Source organism: Eucalyptus grandis, chromosome 7 (genome assembly GCF_016545825.1).
Source record: "Eucalyptus grandis isolate ANBG69807.140 chromosome 7, ASM1654582v1, whole genome shotgun sequence".
Classification (NCBI taxonomy): domain Eukaryota; kingdom Viridiplantae; phylum Streptophyta; class Magnoliopsida; order Myrtales; family Myrtaceae; genus Eucalyptus; species Eucalyptus grandis.
The window spans coordinates 56,383,410-56,401,638 of NC_052618.1; the positions used below are offsets into that span (position 1 = coordinate 56,383,410).

Sequence of the window (18,229 nt, forward strand, 5' to 3'; positions counted from 1 at the left end):
TGGAGAAAGAAGGAGAAGAGGTAAGAGAGAGGGCAGCACAATTCAAGGAGAAGGCAAATACTTGTCTGATGCAGGGAGGGTCGTCGTTCCAATCCCTGGATGGATTGGCCAATCATATTTTATCCTCCGAATCGTTCTTCGGTTCTAACGAATCATCAGCATAAACCACAGCTGCGATCTTAGTTGCTGCCCTTTTCTTTGAAGACATTCTTACTCTTGTCTAGGCACGAGCACGGGTTGGGTAATGCAGCTTGAATTTCCTATTGAAGAGAGCACCGCCACTCTCTCTTCTTCTCTCCAGAATTTTCTAGCAAAAAAATCCATCAAGAAAAGCTGCGCCATTTCTAGACTTCTCCAAAGAAATCCAGCTGTCAAATCTGTAATAGAATAATACTTGTAGAATATTGTAGAAAGACCAGTAAAGTCGGTGAATGCACCGACCTTTCATCTTATAAATAGGAGTAACTTGCTCCTCATGTGAGTGTGTGAGTGGAGTGTGTACGTGAGTGTGTGAGTGAGTGGAGTAGGTGACGTGAGTGTAGAGTGATAGAGAGAGTGGGTGTGTGCAAGAATTGTGTTCGTGTGAGGGTTGTGAGTGAGTAGGAAAGCAAGTACAATGAGTAGTTGTGAGAGTGTAATAGAATAGAGAGTTTGTAATATTGTTCTATAATAAAAGTATTATTTTACTTGTACATTCACTTGCTTCTCAACAAGTGGTATCAGAGCGAGTTGTCGAAGGCCGTGCAAAGACAGCAGTCAGGGACCATTGTAAGTGAGCAAGGCGGTCAGGTTCGTTGAGCCAAGGAGCGGAGTACATCAGAGTTCTGTCAATACACAATCTGGGATTGTGAAGTCGAATGGTCTAGGACCAGGCTTATTTGGTATAGTGCGGGGCATAATACTCAACTCACCATAGCGGATTTCTCAAGTTCGGTAAGTGGCATCGAAAAGCTCAACAACTCAAATTTTAATAATTGGAGTACCCGCATACAATATTACTTGCTAGGTCAAGATTTGTGGGATATCGTTGGCGGGGGAAGCAACACCACACCACCCATGAATGATAGCGAATTAAGAAAATGGAACATAAAATCAGGCAAGGCTCTTTATGTTCTTGCCATGACTGTTGAAGACGAATTATTACAACACATAAAGAGTGTGAAGACCCCGAAGGAGGCCTGGGATAACTTGGCGATACTGTTTGCAAGGACAAATGATGCCAAGTTACAATGCCTAGAGAATGAGCTCCTGTCAGTCTCGCAACAAAGTATGACGATAAGTCAATACTTTTCTAAATTTAAAACAATTTGTGAAGAAATTTCAAAATTAGATCCTGAGAATGCCATCTCCGAGACAATAATGAGAAGAATAATAATTCATGGGTTAAGGCCGGAATATAATGGTATTGTTACTACCACTCGTGGATGGGCAAATGAGCCAACTCTAATAGAGTTAGAGAATATATTGGCCAACCAAGAAGCCTTAGATAAACAAATTTCTAAGGTCACGACTACAGAGGATGAAAGTGCCATCTTTAGTAATAAAAAAAAAGGGTTCAAGGGCCAGAATAGAAATAGAGCAAGTGCAAGAGATGGCAAAGCATGGAAAAGTCATGGAGAATGGCAAAAGCGAATAAAAGGAACTGGACCTCGACTAGGGGGAGCTCGTCGAGACCGCGACAAGGACAACAATGAAGATAAGAAGAATAGAAGGCGTAATGGATGGTGTTACACGTGTGGCAAAGTAGGTCACTTTGCTAGGGATTGTCGATTCAAAATAGTTGAAGGAAACGTCGCGGCATCCAAGGAAAATGGTAGCGAAGAAGAGTGGGATTTCCAAGCATCCTTTGCAGTGGAGGAACAAGAAGAGCTTGCAAGCTCCTCCATCATAGAGTTAGAAGATGCGATGGCCCTCATCATGGTAAGTGATAAATTGATTGATTATGATGAAGATTGGATAGTTGACTCGGGGTGCTCAAATCACATGACCGGAGATCAAGGCAAGCTATCAAACATGTGCGAGTACAAAGGTGGACGAGTAGTTGTCACTGCAGACAACTCAAGGTTGCCGATTACCCATGTGGGCCAAACAATGATAACACCCCAATTCAATTCGCATCAAGTCAAACTGAAAAATGTGTACCATGTGCCAGGAATGAAGAAGAATCTATTGTCTGTGGCACAACTTACAGACTCAGGCAATTATATGGTGTTTGGTCCTAGAGACGTTAGGGTGTACTGCAATTTGAAACCAACTGGTACACCAATCATGGAGGGGCGTCGATTAGAGTATGTCTACGTGATGTTAGCTCAGACGGCATACGTGGACAAAACTTGAAGGAGTGAAACGCCCGATTTGCGGCATGCACGGCTTGGGCACGTGAGCTACCATAAATTAAAGGTGATGATGTAGAAAGGTATGCTAAAAGGTCTCCCCCACTTGGAAGTCCAAGAAGACGTCATTTGTGCCGGATGCCAATATGGGAAGGCACATCAACTTCCATATGAAGAGTCCACATTTAGAGCTAAGATGCCTCTAGAGCTTATCCACTCATATGTATTTGGACCAATGAAGCAACCATCGGTCAGAGGATCAAAGTACATGATAGCATTCATTGATGATTTCTCTAGGTACGTCTAGGTCGACTTCATGAAAGAAAAATCTGAGGCATTAAACAAATTTAAGGAGTTTAAAGCAAAATTAGAATATGAAGTAGGCAAGAAAATACTATGCCTTCGCACAGATAATGGGGGAGAATATAAGTCATATGAATTTACAAAATTTCTTCAAGAATGGAAGATACGTTAACAATTTACCTGCCCAAATACGCCACAACAAAATAAAGTTGCCGAAAGAAAGAATCGGCATTTGGCGAAGACATGCATGAGTATGTTGCATGCAAAGAATGTTCCACCCAAGTTGTTGTAATTATGTCTCGAGTTTTTCGCTGGAAAAGAAGAAATATAAAAATAAAATAAAAGAAGGGAAACTTTCTTTTATGCTCCTGCAAAGCCGAATTATTTAGTGGAATCCAAACGCCGAAGCCCATGCACGTAAAGAAGGAAAGTTACGGTGGGCTCAGAGTCAACTTTATTGAGGTCTTCTTTCCTTCTCTGAGAAGCCGCGTGAAACAAAATAGGTGGGCCCAAGGTCAAACTTTTGACCTTGGGGCACACTCACAACTACGCGTATAAAAGCTGAAAGAAGTATTACGTAGGGTTTGTCTCTTTTTTCTCGGTGGGTGGCAGCTGTACGTACGAGCCGCAAGAAGCCGCATGCTGCCGAGAAGAAAAGGAGCCACACGTTAGAGGAGTTTTTCGCACATCCGCACCGCTTGCCAAAGCCGCGAAAGAGGTCTTCTTCTTGGGTGTTGCTGTTGCACCCGTCCGAGAGAAAGGAGGAGCCACATATCTTCAAGCTGAAGCGCGATCAAGAAAAGGAGTTTTTTTTTCAGCGTTTGTTTTGAGCTTGTGTGATAATTTTGTGCCGTGACTTGGGTTTGGATTAAATTGGGGTTTGGGAAACACTGAGAGAGTGTTTGAGTGATTCGAGTGTGTAATCTCTTTGTATCGCTTGATCTATAGTGAAATTCGCTGCTGCTCTCCCCGTGGACGTAGGTCTTTACGACTGAACCACATAAATCTGGTGTCGATTTATTTTTCTTCTTCCGTCTATATTTTGTTCGATCGCTCGCCCTATCTCAACACAAGTTTTGGGCTGAGTGTATGAAGACGGCAGCGCACATGATCAACAGACTACCTCAAGCAAGACTTGGCTTTATGTCACCTTATGAGAAGTTGTGGAATCGCAAGCCCATGGTAAGTCACTTTAGAGTATTTGGGTGTGTATGTTATGGATTCGTGCCAAACCATCTTTGCAACAAATTCGATAAGAAGGCAGTTTGCTACATATTCGTGGGCTATGATGATCAAAGAAAAGGATGGAAGTGTTGTGATCCTACAACAGTGTCACGCCCCGAACCCCGAGCGCGAGCACATCCCACTGCGGTCGATCAAATGCGACATTCCCAGGTAGTGTCGCCGACCCCATTAATTTATTATTGCGCAAGCGGAACGTATTATAAAACCCCTGACAATAAAATACGGGATAGAAAAGCAGGAAATAATTTCACAACTAATCACTTACACAAACCAACGGAGTTACAAACGAAGGCCTACAGCCAAAAGTCTACAAAAGACTGGCTCTTAAAAATGAACTGTCCTACGACCTACAAGTCGGACACGCTCTCCAATTCTTATGACTTCACCTCTGCAACTCCTCAAGACCAACCAAAGCTATATGGCCGCTCCGTCCACCGGGGACCTGAAATTTTAATCCCACAACCGGGATGAGACGATGTCTCAGCAAGTTCAACCCCCTGAACCCCTATTAGAAAGAAAATACGCCCGGTGGCCTAGCCACATCACACGAGAAGACTTACCTCGCCTCGGCCTTCATCCGAGTTAGCACAATTTATATAATTCAACCACGTATAATTATGATAACCAAACAACCATGGCACAATCACATTATCAAAACAATTCAACCACTTGGATCGTCTCAGCGATCAATCGACTCGGCCGATTACATGTCATTCTAGCAAATCAATCATTGCTCTCAATCCCGGCCCTATAGGAAGGTTTGACAACTAGTGGCAATCACGGCCCCACTCGGCACGACCTTTAATTAGGTGGTCCATCACGGTCTCACTGGGCACGACCTCTCATAGGTGGTCCATTACGGCCTCACTGGGCACGACCTCTCCTAGGTGGTACATCACGGCCTCACTGGGCACGACCTCTCCTAGGTGGTACATCATGGCCTCACTGGGCACGACCTCTCATAGGTGATTCATCACGGCCCTATTAGGCACGACCTCTCATAGGTGGTCCATCACGGCCTCATTGGGCACGACCTCTAATAGGTGGTCAATCACGGCCTCACTGGGCACGACCTCTCCTAGGTGGTTCATCACGGCCTCACTGGGCACGACCTCTAATAGGTGGTCAATCACGGCCAATCTCCCATCAATTTCTACACTTAGGATTTTATAAAGAATCCCTATTAATCACAATCACACTCCATTTGCCACAATCAATCATCAAATTCAAATTCTAAATACACATAGCAGCATGATCGGCACGAAATTACGAGAGAATAAGGTTCCAAAATAATTTTCAGGATTTATCAAATAATTAAATTTATTCCGAAAATTAATTAAATAATAATATCCATGTCTTTCACGATCCACACTCAATTTATAATATCCAATCGTCAATTTCAAAATCTGCCTACACAGCAGCGGTGAGTGGCACGAAATTCGAGAATTTAGGGTCCCGACAAAATTTTCTAATTTAATAAATAATTAAATTTATTCCGAAAATAATTAAATAATAATATTTTAATCATTTCGATTAATAAAATATTATTAAATTATTAAACAATTTCGAAATATTTATTTAATCCCAAAAGTAATTCATTTATGTCAAATCACCATTATACTAATATAAACATCAATTTAACCTTAACCAAACATACTTTAAGTTAATCCAACCTCTTAATCTAATTCACAATTAAATAAACTCAACTAACCACCTAAGCTTAATTAACTTAAGCTAAACACACCTAAAACATAATTAACCCTCTAAGCAAGGTTTAGTGAGCTAAATTCACCGGATTAGCAAGCCGAGCGGACCAAAACGACGAGGACGACGCGAGGATCGACTTTCCTCAGGGCAGGCCGAGCATCCGGGTTCGAGAAGCCAGCCAAAACGGGCCAAATAGGTGCTGTCATATCCATTTTTCCAGCCCTCTGCTTTTGGGCTGAGAATAGCGGATCCGGCGTCGGTTGGGCGGAGGAATGGGGCGGCAGCTTGACGGTGGCTCGAACGAGCGAGGCGGCAGCTAGGCGGGACCTCACGGCGGCGGGGACGAGCTCCGGCAACTCCTGCACGAGCTGAACAGCAGCTCGGGACGACGAGCTGGGGTGCGGCTTCGCTCGAACACACGACGGCGAACAGCGGAGGGCAGCGGCGACAACGAGCGGACGGAGCAACCGGTCGGGCGAGCGGGCTGCAACCGCAACCGGATTTCTTCGCTGCGTTTTCTGGTCTTCGCACAGCAGCCATGGAGGAGAGAACCGACGGAAGAGAAAGGGGAAAGACGGAGGGCGACGGCCAAGGCGGAGCGGCGACGGTGCGCGGTGGTGACGGCAACGAGCGGCGGCGTCGAGCGGGCGAAGGAGGCGGCATCCGGCCGGTTGGCTGGTTCGAACGGCTGCTCCCCTCCTCCCTCTCTCTCTCTCTCTCTCTCTCTCTCTTCCCAAGCTTGAAGATGAAGTGAAAGCCCACCTTTTCAAGAGCCAATCTCCACCCTCCTTTTTGTCAAGATCTCAACCTTTGGCCTCAACCACCATGACATCATCCTATGTCATCTTCCACTCACTCAAACCCCCTCCCATAACTTCTCCAATGGTTGCACTTTCATTTTCCGCCGGGTCCAATTCTTGTACATCCAATTTCTTCAATTCCCATCAATTCTCTTCCAATTGAGTTCAAATTGAAGTCCATAAAATTAATCCAATGTCACCACACTTCAATTCACATCTTCACTTATCCATAGAACCAACTTAAGTCCCAAAAGTACGACCAAACGCGGGCCTACTAATTTCTCGAGCCAAATTAGCCAATCTCTGATTATTTTGCTGAAAAACTCGGCTTGCATGAAAAATATTCTGGAGATTAGTCAATATTCCTAAAATGATTTGTGACACACCCAGACTCTCAATTTTTGAATTCGATCTCAATTCCACGGTTAATTTCACTTTGGCACGATACTAACGCGGTCCAACCTACCGGGTAGCCTTTAGAATTTTTCATGCATTTGACCTGTGGTTGATCATCTCAAGCCACAATGTACATCTTTGAAATATTGGTGACTTTCGGTTGTCGGGGTAATCTCAAGGTTTCAAATAAGAACACAGGGTACCCAATCAATAGAAAAGTCGGTCCAGTGTTGATCGACAAGGATTATGCGATCCGGTGGAATCACCTACACTCGATCACATGCCTCTGTCGAGTCGACCTATCTCCGATCTCTAATCGATTTTTATTTGTGCCATAATAACCCTTGCAGATTAGCTCGGTCGAAAGGTCGCTTCCTGGCCAAATTCTCGAGTCTGATGCATTAGAAACTCTTAACAGTTTCACCCGATAGACTAGTTTCCACATGAGTGGCCAACTCAAGGAAAAGAACTATATGCGTGCCAACAAAATGCCCGTCTCAATTTATTGAAAATAGAATCAGAAAATCGGGATGTCACAAACAGGGAGGTGTTACACTTCCAGAAATGTGGTGTTCGACCAACTATCATCTTGGTGGACATCACAACCTAATTCAAAACAAGTTGAAGAAGAGATTTGTGAAGGAATGGAAGAAAATGACGAGATTGATAAGAGACGGCCAATTGAAGAAGGAAATGATAATGTAATTGGAAGAAAAGAAGTCAGAGCACAATCACCAGAAAAATCAAAGAGCCCATGGCGATTTGGTATACATCCAAGAACTACAAAAGAGTTCCAACCAAGTCAAATGGAAGAACCTGAAGAGGAGGAATCTCAACTTAGGAGATCAATAAGACAAAGAAGACCAAATCCCAAATATGCAAATGCAGCACTGACCGAAGATGTTGGAGTAGTCGAGACATCCACATATGAGGAAGCTTCGCAAGGCGTGGAATGGAGGAAAGCCATGGAGGAAGAGATACAAGCACTAAGAAAGAACAAAACATGGGACCTAGTGCCGAGACCTAAAGAGGTACATCCTATATCTTGCAGATGGGTCTATAAACTTAAAACTCGACCAAATGGGTCGATAGGAAGACATAAGGCACGACTAGTTGCTCGAGGATTCTCTCAAAAGTATGGCCTAAATTATGATGAGATCTTTAGTCTAGTAGCAAAGATCACTACAGTTCGAGTCTTACTAGCACTTGCAGCAAGCAAGTTGTGGAAATCATGGCAAATGGATGTGAAGAATGCCTTCTTACATGGAGAACTAGATCGAGATATATACATGGAGCAACCAGATGGTTTCAAAAGTAAGATTCATCCATATTATGTTTGAAACAAGCCCTCTATGGCTTAAAACAAGCCCCGAGAGCATGGTACGGGAAGATTGCTGAATTTTTGGTGCAAAGTGGTTATTCTGTAGCCTCAACAGACTCGAGCTTGTTTGTGAAGGCAGAAGATGTCAAGCTTGCAATAGTATTAATCTACATGGATGATCTAATCATCACTGGAGATAATGAAGAGGAGATATGCCAAATCAGAACCAACCTCTCAGTGCGGTTTCAGATGAAAGAGCTTGGAGAATTAAAACATTTCCTGGGACTCGAGATTGAGAAGACTAATGAAGGATTATTCCTATGTCAGCATAAGTATGCACGAGACCTCCTAGACAAGTTCAGGATGCTTGATTGCAAACCTATATCTACTCTGATTGATGGAAATGTAAAGTTATGTGCAATTGAAGGACAAGAATTGGAAGACTCAACTATGTACAGGCAATTGGTGGGTAGCCTCATTTACCTAACCATAACACGGCATGATATTGCCTTTGCAGTGGGAGTAGCAAGCCAATTCATGGAGAAGCCATGAAAGCCCCACTTAGATGGAGTTAGGCGCATACTAAGGTATGTAAAAGGTACATTTGATTTTGGGCTTATGTATAAGAAAGAAGTAGCATGTGAAGTTGTAGGCCATTGCGATGCTGACTTTGCTAGAGATCGTGACACACGACGATCAATTATTGGATATATGTTTAGCCTCAGATCAGCAGTAGTGTCATGGTGCAGTAAAAGACAAGTAACTGTCTCACTATCTACGACAGAAGCTAAGTATGGAGTAGCAGCAATGGCAACACAAGAGAGTACATGGCTAGTACAACTAATGGAGGATCTTCATCAACCAATAAATCAACCTCCACGGATTTATTGTGATAATCTATCAGCTATAAGCTTAGCGGAGAATCCAGTTTTCCATTCGAGGACCAAGCATATAGAAGTGCACTATCATTTCTTGCGGGAAAAAGTATTACAAGGCAAGATAAAGATGAAGTATGCTAAAACGAATGATCAAGTTGCAAATATTTTCACCAAAGGTCTTGGAGTTGCAAAATTTGGGGAGTTTCGAAGGCAACTTAGTATGATCACAAGGTCCATGCTAACAGAGAGTAGTCGGCGAGGAGGAGTATTAAAGAGAGCACCGCTACTCTCTCTCCTTCTCTCCAGAATCTTCTAGCAAAAAAAATCCATCAAGAAAAGCTGCATCATTTCTAGACTTCTCCAAAGAACTCCAGCTATCAAATCTGTAATAGAATAATACTTGTAGAATATTGTAGAAAGACCAGCAAAGTCGGTGAATGCACCGACCTTCCATCTTATATATAGGAGCAACTTGCTCCTCATGTGAGTGCGTGAGTGGAGTGTGTACGTGAGTGTGTGAGTGGGTGGAGTAGGTGACGTGAGTGTAGAGTGATAGAGAGTGAGTGGGTGTGTGCAAGAATTGTGTCCGTGTGAGGGTTGTGAGTGAATAGGAAAGCAAGTATAATGAGTAGTTGTGAGAGTGTAAAAGAATAGAGAGTTGTAATATTGTTCTATAATAAAAGTATTATTTTACTTGTACATGCTTCTCAACATTTCCACGATGGACATTCCGACTTGTTTATCAGCTCCAGTGGTTCTCACTACTCTGGTTTAACCTTTTGGTTTTGTTTTCGTCATATGTGCACATCCAGTCCGCAGAAATGAATTGTTCTGTTTCACAAGTACGTCCCAGTTATTGGCATCCAAAACATGAGCCGGATGGTTATTAATCAAGCAATTTAAGTTCCCACTGGCATGGTTTGCTGACTTTTCCTTTGCCTTAGGGCTCATGGGACTGGTTCATCAGTCTTTGACTGGCAACCAAACAAGTTCCTGAATGTACGATAAGGTCTGGAAAATGTGTGTAAGAAGCACGGTCTTCGTATTCATGAATTGCACCCATGCTTCCCTAGAACTAATCAAACGGTCATATAATAAGGAAAAAGATCGGCATTACATCGTGCACCATCTCACATCCCGCATTGCCTGACGATTGATGAACTGTTGTCCTTCTTCTTAACTACGTTTTGATTTGGATTTGCTTGTACTCTATTTATAGCCCCCTATTAAATCACATGTCAAAAAGCTGAAACGAACAAAAAAGCAGAAGGAGTAGAAGTGGAGGATAGAGATCGATACAGTCGGACCAATCTGACAGATTATTTCACGCATATGGTGAGGCATGAAGTACTGAAGTTGGCCAAAAAGGAGGAGATTATCTCCACATGCCACGTAGAGGATATTCTCAAAAAGTGTATAAAATTGCATCATGAGGTTTCTTTCTTCTTCTCTTCTTTTTTTAACGCTAATCAGCCGTGGGATCTTTGTACGTCAGATTTTCAACTGTCGCCAATGAAACAACATTACTATACAATAGAGTATGAACTTCATCAGTCAAGAAAACTTGCAATTTGAAAAGCTGCGAATTTGCCCCCACAAATCGAAGTGAAAAAGATTGCATGCTGCAATTTAAACATTATGTAGACATAAATAGCGAATCAGGGACAATAGATGGACGGTTAAAAAAGAATCCATCACAACATAATCAATAATGATCCAATGGAACGTCAAATTATTGCTGTCAATTCTCAGGCGGGCAAAACACACGGAGTCATCGACTCCATTGTCAGGCGATGTCCCGTTCAGAATGTTAAAAGGAAAGAAAGAAAAAAGTGATGCATTTAACAAAAATTCAACTTGAGCTGGCACCGCAAAATCCGGCTCCGCAACCGATATTTTACTGCTTCATACCCTTCAATCCGCCACACGGATTATTCTTATTCTCGCTTGGACGGGTCGGCTGCCGCATCTCCATGCTTGGCATCCCAGTACTGACATCAGCCGGAAGATCACTTGGTCCAGGATCACTTGGAAGATCACATCGCGCCCCTGCAATCTCGTTCAACTCTACTGCTATATACATCAGCTCTTGGCTCGAGGAGGGAGGCTCAATGTAATCAATAAACTCAGGCCCCAACAAGGAGCTTCCACCATTTGGTCCATTTTGACCCGAACAGCAACCATAGCCACATTGGTGAGGAATCAAAGTCTCCCCATGGGCATCTTCGAGTAAATGTTAAATGCCAAACTCTGACCCAAGAGCCTGTGCTAGAGGTCCCTGGAGGGGCACCACGGTCGAAGTGCCAGAATTATTTCCAGGACCACCACTTGGAGGGTAATAAATACTAAATGCACCATAGCTTGCTATTGATCCGTGGTTGATAATTTTCGATCCACGTTTGTACCTCTTCAAATCACGGACGACCCTCAATTGTCATGTAATCGTAAGGTTTAATTATGTACCATGAATATAAGATCAATAGAAGATCGGTTTATCGTTGTTTGACGCGAATATCGTAATTGTGCGGAATCACCAATAAATCAACTACGTACTTTTTTCGAATTATATCCGTTCACCAATTCATTTATAATAGTATAATATTGACCATTGTCGATTCTAAGAGTTGAGCGGTCAATTTTTTATTGAATTCTCCATCTTTCGCGTTTTAATTCTTTATAGCCTCACCCAATAAATTAGTTAATTCGTGATCGATCAATTTAGAGTAAAGTAACTGTAAAGGTATCGATGAAATATATATCTCAAAATAAGGGCGAAATTTCGGAATGCCACAATTTCCCTTTTCAGACACAAGCATTAGGAAGTTTCCAAGCGAGACACGAGTCTTCCTCTCTCTCATCCAAGATGTGTGGCTTAGGATTGACCGTCCATTTTTTAAGATAACGGTACGGTTAGCTAAGCATATTCCGATAGAATATTCGAACTCCCTCACTCCAAAGCACATAGTTGCAGTCAAGAGTTCACGAATCTGCTAAAAACCCAGCGTCCGTATCAATCCCCGTTTCTCTGCATTACCAACCTCGAATCGAATTAAATCAAAAGCTACAAGATTTCAAGTGTTCAGTCTGTGACTGTGTGACCCAACACAAGCTCAATCCGAAATGAACCAAAGAAACAACCGCCGTCTCGTCCTCTTCCCTTTGCCACTTCAGGGCCACATCAACCCAATGCTCCAATTGGCTCAGATCCTCCATGACCGAGGCTTCTCTATCACCATCCTGCACACTGACCTGAACTCTCCTGATCCATCCTCGCACCCCCACTTCGCCTTTCGCTCCATCGGCGATGGCCTCGGCCAATCGGAGGCCTCGACGTCGGACATCCTCCGCTTGATCACGCTCCTCGATGCCAGGTGCGCTGCTCCCTTCGAGGAACGCTTGAGAGAAGAAATGTCGTCCCGGGATGCTCCAGTCACGTGCTTGATAGCAGACGCGCTGTTCGGTTTCGCCCGGGACGTGGCAGAGAGGGCAGGAGTGCGGAGGATGGTGTTGCGGACCGTTGGCGCGACAGCGCTCCGTGTTATCGCCGGATTGCGGTTGCTCAGGGAAAGAGGGTACCTCCCAATAGAAGGTATGACATTTTTCTCATCTCTAGGGTTGATGCTTTGAGCTTCTATTTCCTGAAACATTCTGGGCATTGGGTAGATGCCATATCTGGATGGTAGCGTGACTCCGTGCGTTAGCTTTAGCGTCTGGTTCGCAAAGCACAAAGGTTAAGTGATAAAGATGCATCAGAGTACCCCGTTTCTTAACAGAGTAGCTCTCTGGCTGATTGTAATGTGCGAGTTATGAAAATCGCGTTCTCTCATTAGCAGCACTATGCCACTGAACTGACAATGACAGTTTCTTTCTGGCTCTCTGCATATCAGAATCTCGGCTGGAAGATCCCGTGCCGGAGTTTCCGCCCTTACGAGTGAAGGACCTTCCACGCATCAAGACCCGGGAGCCTGAACTGCTCGACCGGATTCTAAACGACATGATTGAGGGAATCAAGGACTCTTCAGGACTCATCCTGAACACATTTGAAGATCTCGAGCAGCCCGCTCTTTCTTTACTCCGCCAAGAAGATCCAATCGCAGTTTTCGCAATTGGCCCATTACACAAATGCGGTCCATCTTCATCGGGAAGTCTCTTGGCAGAAGACCGGAGTTGCATTTCCTGGCTGGACAAGCAAGCCCCTAACTCAGTGGTCTATGTGAGTTTTGGGAGCATCGCCTCTGTGAACGAGTCGGAATTTTCGGAAATAGCTTTAGGTTTAGCCGATAGCCAGCAGCCATTCTTGTGGGTGGTTCGACCCGGGTCAGTGAGCGGCTCGGAACTCTTAGAGAATTTGCCCGGTTGCTTTCTGGAGGCATTACAGGAGAGGGGGAAGATTGTGAAATGGGCGCCTCAACATGAAGTGCTGGCTCATCGGGCTGTCGGAGCGTTTTGGACTCACAATGGATGGAACTCCATTCTTGAGAGCATTTCTGAAGGGGTTCCGATGATATGCACGCCCTGTTTTGCGGACCAAAATGCCAATGCAAGATTTGTGAGTGATGTTTGGAGAGTGGGAGTGCACTTGAACAACGGGCTGGAGAGAAGGAAGATTGCAGAGGCTATTCGGAAGCTGTTGGTGGAGAAAGAAGGAGAAGAGGTAAGAGAGAGGGCAGCACAATTCAAGGAGAAGGCAAATAGTTGTCTGATGCAAGGAGGGTCGTCGTTCCAATCCCTAGATGCATTGGCCAATCATATCTTATCGTTCGAACTAACGAATCATCAGCATAAACCACAGCTGCGATCTTAGTTGATGCCCTTTTCTTTGAAGACATTCTTATTCTTGTCTAGGCATGAGCACGGGTTGGATAATGCCGCCTGAATTTCCACGATGGACATTCCGACTTGTTTATCAGCTCTAGTGGTTCTCACTACTCTGGTTTAAGCTTTTGGTTTTGTTTTCGACATATGTGCACATTCAGTCCCCAGAAATGAATTATTCTGTTTCACAAGTACTTCCCAGTTACCGGCATCCAAAACATGAGCCGGATGCTTATTAATCAAGCAATTTAAGTTCCCACTGGCATGGTTTGCTGACTTTTCCTTTGCCTTAGGGCTCATGGGACTGGTTCATCAGTCCCTGACTGGCAACCAAGCAAGTTCCTGAATGTACGAAAAGGTCTGGAAAATGTGTGTAAAAGACAGTCTTCATATTCATGAATTGCACCCATGCTTCCCTAGAACTAATCAAACAGTCATATAATAAGGAAAAAGATCGGCATTACATCGTGCACCATCTCACATCCCGCATTGCCTGACAATTGATGAACTGTTGTCCTTCTTCTTAACTACGTTTTGATTTGGATTTGCTTGTACTCTATTTATAGCCCCCTAATAAATCACATGACAAAAAGCTGAAACAAACAAAAAATGCAGAAGGAGCAGAAGTGGAGGATAGAGATCTATACAGTCGGACCAATCTGACAGATTATTTCACGCATATGGTGAGGCAAGTATTGAAGTTGGCCAAAACGGAGGAGATTATCTACACATACCAGGTAGAGGATATTCTCAAAAAGTGTAGCAAAATTGCATCATGAGATTTCTTTCTGCTACTTTTCTTTATTTAACGCTAATCAGCCGTGGGATCTTTGTGCGTCAGATTTTCGAGCTGTCACCAATGAAACAGCATTACTAGACAATAGAACTTCATCAGTCAAGAAAACTCGCAATTTGAAAAGTTGCGAATTTGCCCCCACAAATCGAAGGGAAAAAGATTGCATGCTGCAATTTAAACATTAGGTAGACATAAATAGCGAATCGGGGACAATAGATGGACGGTAAAAAAAGAATCCAATACAACATAATCAATAATGATCCAATGGAACGTCAAATTATTGCTGTCAATTATCAGGCGGGCAAAACACATGGAGTCATCAACTCCATTGTCAGGCGATGTCCCGTTCAGAATGTTAAAAGGAAAGAAAGAAAGAAGTGATGCATTTAACAAAAGTTCAACTTGAGCTGGCACCGCAACCAATACATTACTGCTTCACACCCTTCAATTTGCCACACGGATCATTCTTATTCTCGCTTGGACGGGTCGGCTGCCGCATCTCCATGCTCGGCATCCCAGTACTGACATCAGCCGGAAGATCACTTGGTCCAGGATCCCTTGGAAGATCACATCGCGCCCATGCAATCTCGTTCAACTCTGCTGCTATAGACATCAGCTCTTGCCTCGAGAAGGGAGGCTCAATGTAATCAATGAACTCAGGCCCCAACAAGGAGCTTCCACCATTTGGTCCATTTTGACCCGAACAGCAACCATAGCCACATTGGTGAGGAATCAAAGGCTCCCCATGGGCATCTTCGAGAAAATGTTGGATGCCAAACTCTGACCCAAGAGCCTGTGCTAGAGGTCCCCGGAGGGGCACCACAGTTGAAGCACTAGAATTATTTCCAGGACCACCACTTGGAGGGTAATAAACACTAAATGCACCATAGCTTGCCTTTGGACGAAGAACTGGAGGGTTTTCCCTTGTCCCAGCAGCAAGACAACCTCCTTTGGCTTGAAATGCTTGATCTTCATAGTTCTGACGTCCGTGATAATTTCCACTACCTCCTTCCTCTTGGTTTCCGCTCATCACCACATCTCCAAAGGAAATGCCTTTGGAGTGAATGCCTTCATTTCACTCAAAATTTGAGCTGCTGTCATGTCGCTAGCAGATAACTCGGGACTCCTTTGCTCTGCCTGCTTGTTTTTCAAACTCACATTCCAGTGATTCTTGATTGCATAACCTGTTCTGCCTGGTAGCATCTTTGAAATCGATTTCCATTTGTTCCCATGGATCTGATGAGCCGTCAGGATGACTCGGTCCTCCTCGTCTTAACAAGCAAAGCACCAGTGAACATCGCGAGTATAAAAGACGTCAAAGCAAGATCTACACAAATATAGTAAACATGAATATAACAAGTACACTAGTGAAAGCATTAATCACTCATCATGTGGTAATTGAGGATAAGAACGTCTGAAGGGAGGCACTTAAAGGAACAATGAGATGTCTGAATCTTCAACCAACGAACAATGAAGATATCTGAATCTTCAACCAACCTTACTTGCCAATTATAAAGCGGCACCGAAATAACATTGTATTTTCCAAACAAGGAAAAAGGGTTGAAGAAGAAGAAGAAGAAGAAGAAGAAGAAGAAGAAACCTCCAAATTTCATTTAAATTGGGAAAGAGCCACCATAATTGCCAATTGATGCTCTCAAAGTGAATTGTATTAATTTATAGATAGCTCTAGATGCAAATAACACAAACAGGCTATCTAAAGAACCATTATATGGACCCAAATAACTATGCTTTCACCTATTGGGCTTGTATGTGAACATATTATTTTGGACTATATTAATAATATATCCAACAAACTATCCTTCAATGGTTACACACAAGAAGACAACACACAATGTGCCTTATTTGCGATAACATCTACACCCTCAGGTCGGATTGTAGGAAGTGAGTGATACATTATGATGTTTGACCATCCCATGCCTTAAACACCTGTTCGCCACTTTGTTTTGGCAGTTCCATCTATTATTTTATTGTGAAAGAGTATCTGATGACTACTCCGCAATGGCGATAGTCTCCATAACCACAAAACCATCTTGATGCCTCATCCAAATATAAAAGTCAAGTTTCTAGAGTTAGTACTAGCTATTCCAACCAAGGAAACCAAGCTTACTAGTTTGTCACATTTTTTAATAAAGTGGGATAGGGGACATGATTTCGGTAAACCAATGCATGAGCTGAGGGTCCAATGTCCCCCTGACCCTCCTAAATAGTCAGGTCATTAAACGGCTCATCGTAGTCAAAAGCAAGCAGAATCAGAGGCAGAACAGCACAATTAACACAAATACTGTTGATGTATCAAGACTGCACGTGCTGTTTTTCTCCTTTTTGTTTTGTTTAGTTGTTGGTGTCCTGTTTTTTAGGAGTTGGTTAGTCAATCTTATCTCCTAGGAGCAGTTAGCTGCACGTATCTTAGATATTCTGATCTGTTGCTGATTTTGTGGATCAAGCAAGCCGTTAGTCGGCAACGTGGGTTTGTGGTTACGTTCTAGTATGTATTTTGAACTTTTTTTTTTTTTTTTTCAGTTTTCTGAACACGACGCCCGCTTCGCTGTAAACTTGTTCTCTGCTTCTGCTGTAAAGTCCTTTTCTGTTTTTGCTGTCTACGTGTTCTCTGTTCTTTTCAAGAAAAGAAAACAACAATGGTATCAGAGCCTTCTTGATCTTAAGGGGCTATGAGTGACTTGTGAGATTGATTGAGAGGTGTGTCTGCATCCATAGAAGTTAAAAGCAAGATGGAGGCAAGATCAAGTGGTTTTTCAGCAATGGCTCCACCAGCGTTTGATGGAGAAAATTATCAAGCCCGGCGGTGAGAATGCGAGCCTATCTAGAGGGTTGTGATTTTTGGGAAGCTGTGGAACAAGATTATGAAGTTGCTCCCCTTCCCGACAATCCAACCATCAATCAAATCAAGTTTCACAAGGAGAGGACGACAAGGAAAGCAAAGGCAAAGTCTTGTTTATATGCTGCTGTCTCACCTGCCATTTTCAGCAGAATTATGGCTTGTGAATCAGCCAAAGCTATCTGGGACTTCCTCAAAAATGAGTATCAAGGAGATGAGAGGATCAGAAGCATGAAGGGGCTAAATCTGATCACAGAATTCGAGAGACTATAGATGAAGGAGTCTGAGACAATTAAGGAGTATTCTAGTAAGTTAATAAGCATTGCAAATCAGGCAAGAGTTCTAGGCACTGACCTCTCTGATAATAGGCTAGTGCAGAAGATTCTTGTCTCCTTGCTCGAAAGGTTTGAGGCAACCATTGCCTCTTTGGAGAATACCAAGGATTTGTCTCGAGATCAAGTTGGCGAATTGCTAAGTGCTTTGCAAGCACAAGAGCAAAGGAGGTTAATGAGGGTGGAAGGAAGTACGAAGGAGCTTTGTTGGCCAAAGAACAGCGAGAATGTAGGAGGAAAAGTTAACAAGTGGAAAGGGAAGAAAGGAAATGGCGTAGTGGTTCGAAGCTGCTGCAGGGGAGAGAATAGTGCGAGCAACTCCAAGAACAATTGGGGAAGATATTCCTCATGTCAGACTTTGTGGAAAAAGAATCATCCACATTTTAGGTGTTGGAAGAGACTAGATGTAAGGTGCAGAAAGTGTCATAAGCTTGGACACATTGAGA

At 43.4% G+C, this 18,229-nt stretch overlaps 2 protein-coding genes across 2 annotated transcripts; one reads left to right on the forward strand and one right to left on the reverse strand.

Annotated features, from left to right (window-relative positions):
* Positions 1 to 11,936: 11,936 nt before the first annotated feature.
* Positions 11,937 to 14,057, forward strand: LOC104454353 (UDP-glycosyltransferase 76F1). Its single transcript, XM_010069173.3, has 2 exons — positions 11,937 to 12,572; positions 12,871 to 14,057. The coding sequence occupies exons 1-2, from the start codon at positions 12,104 to 12,106 to the stop codon at positions 13,785 to 13,787; spliced, it is 1,386 nt and encodes a 461-aa protein (XP_010067475.1). The 5' UTR covers positions 11,937 to 12,103; the 3' UTR covers positions 13,788 to 14,057.
* A 964-nt stretch (positions 14,058 to 15,021) lies between these two features.
* Positions 15,022 to 15,624, reverse strand: LOC108960929 (transcription factor MYB25-like). Its single transcript, XM_018877324.2, has one exon. The coding sequence runs from the start codon at positions 15,622 to 15,624 to the stop codon at positions 15,022 to 15,024; it is 603 nt and encodes a 200-aa protein (XP_018732869.2).
* Positions 15,625 to 18,229: the final 2,605 nt, after the last annotated feature.

Bases quoted from the DNA above. Each gene is read 5' to 3' on its own strand.
- LOC104454353 (XM_010069173.3), top strand. From the start codon at position 12,104: ATGAACCAAAGAAACAACCGCCGTCTCGTCCTCTTCCCTTTGCCACTT. The intron at 12,573-12,870 runs GTATGACATTTT...TCTGCATATCAG, and splicing joins AGGGTACCTCCCAATAGAAG to AATCTCGGCTGGAAGATCCC.
- LOC108960929 (XM_018877324.2), bottom strand. From the start codon at position 15,624: ATGAGCGGAAACCAAGAGGAAGGAGGTAGTGGAAATTATCACGGACGT.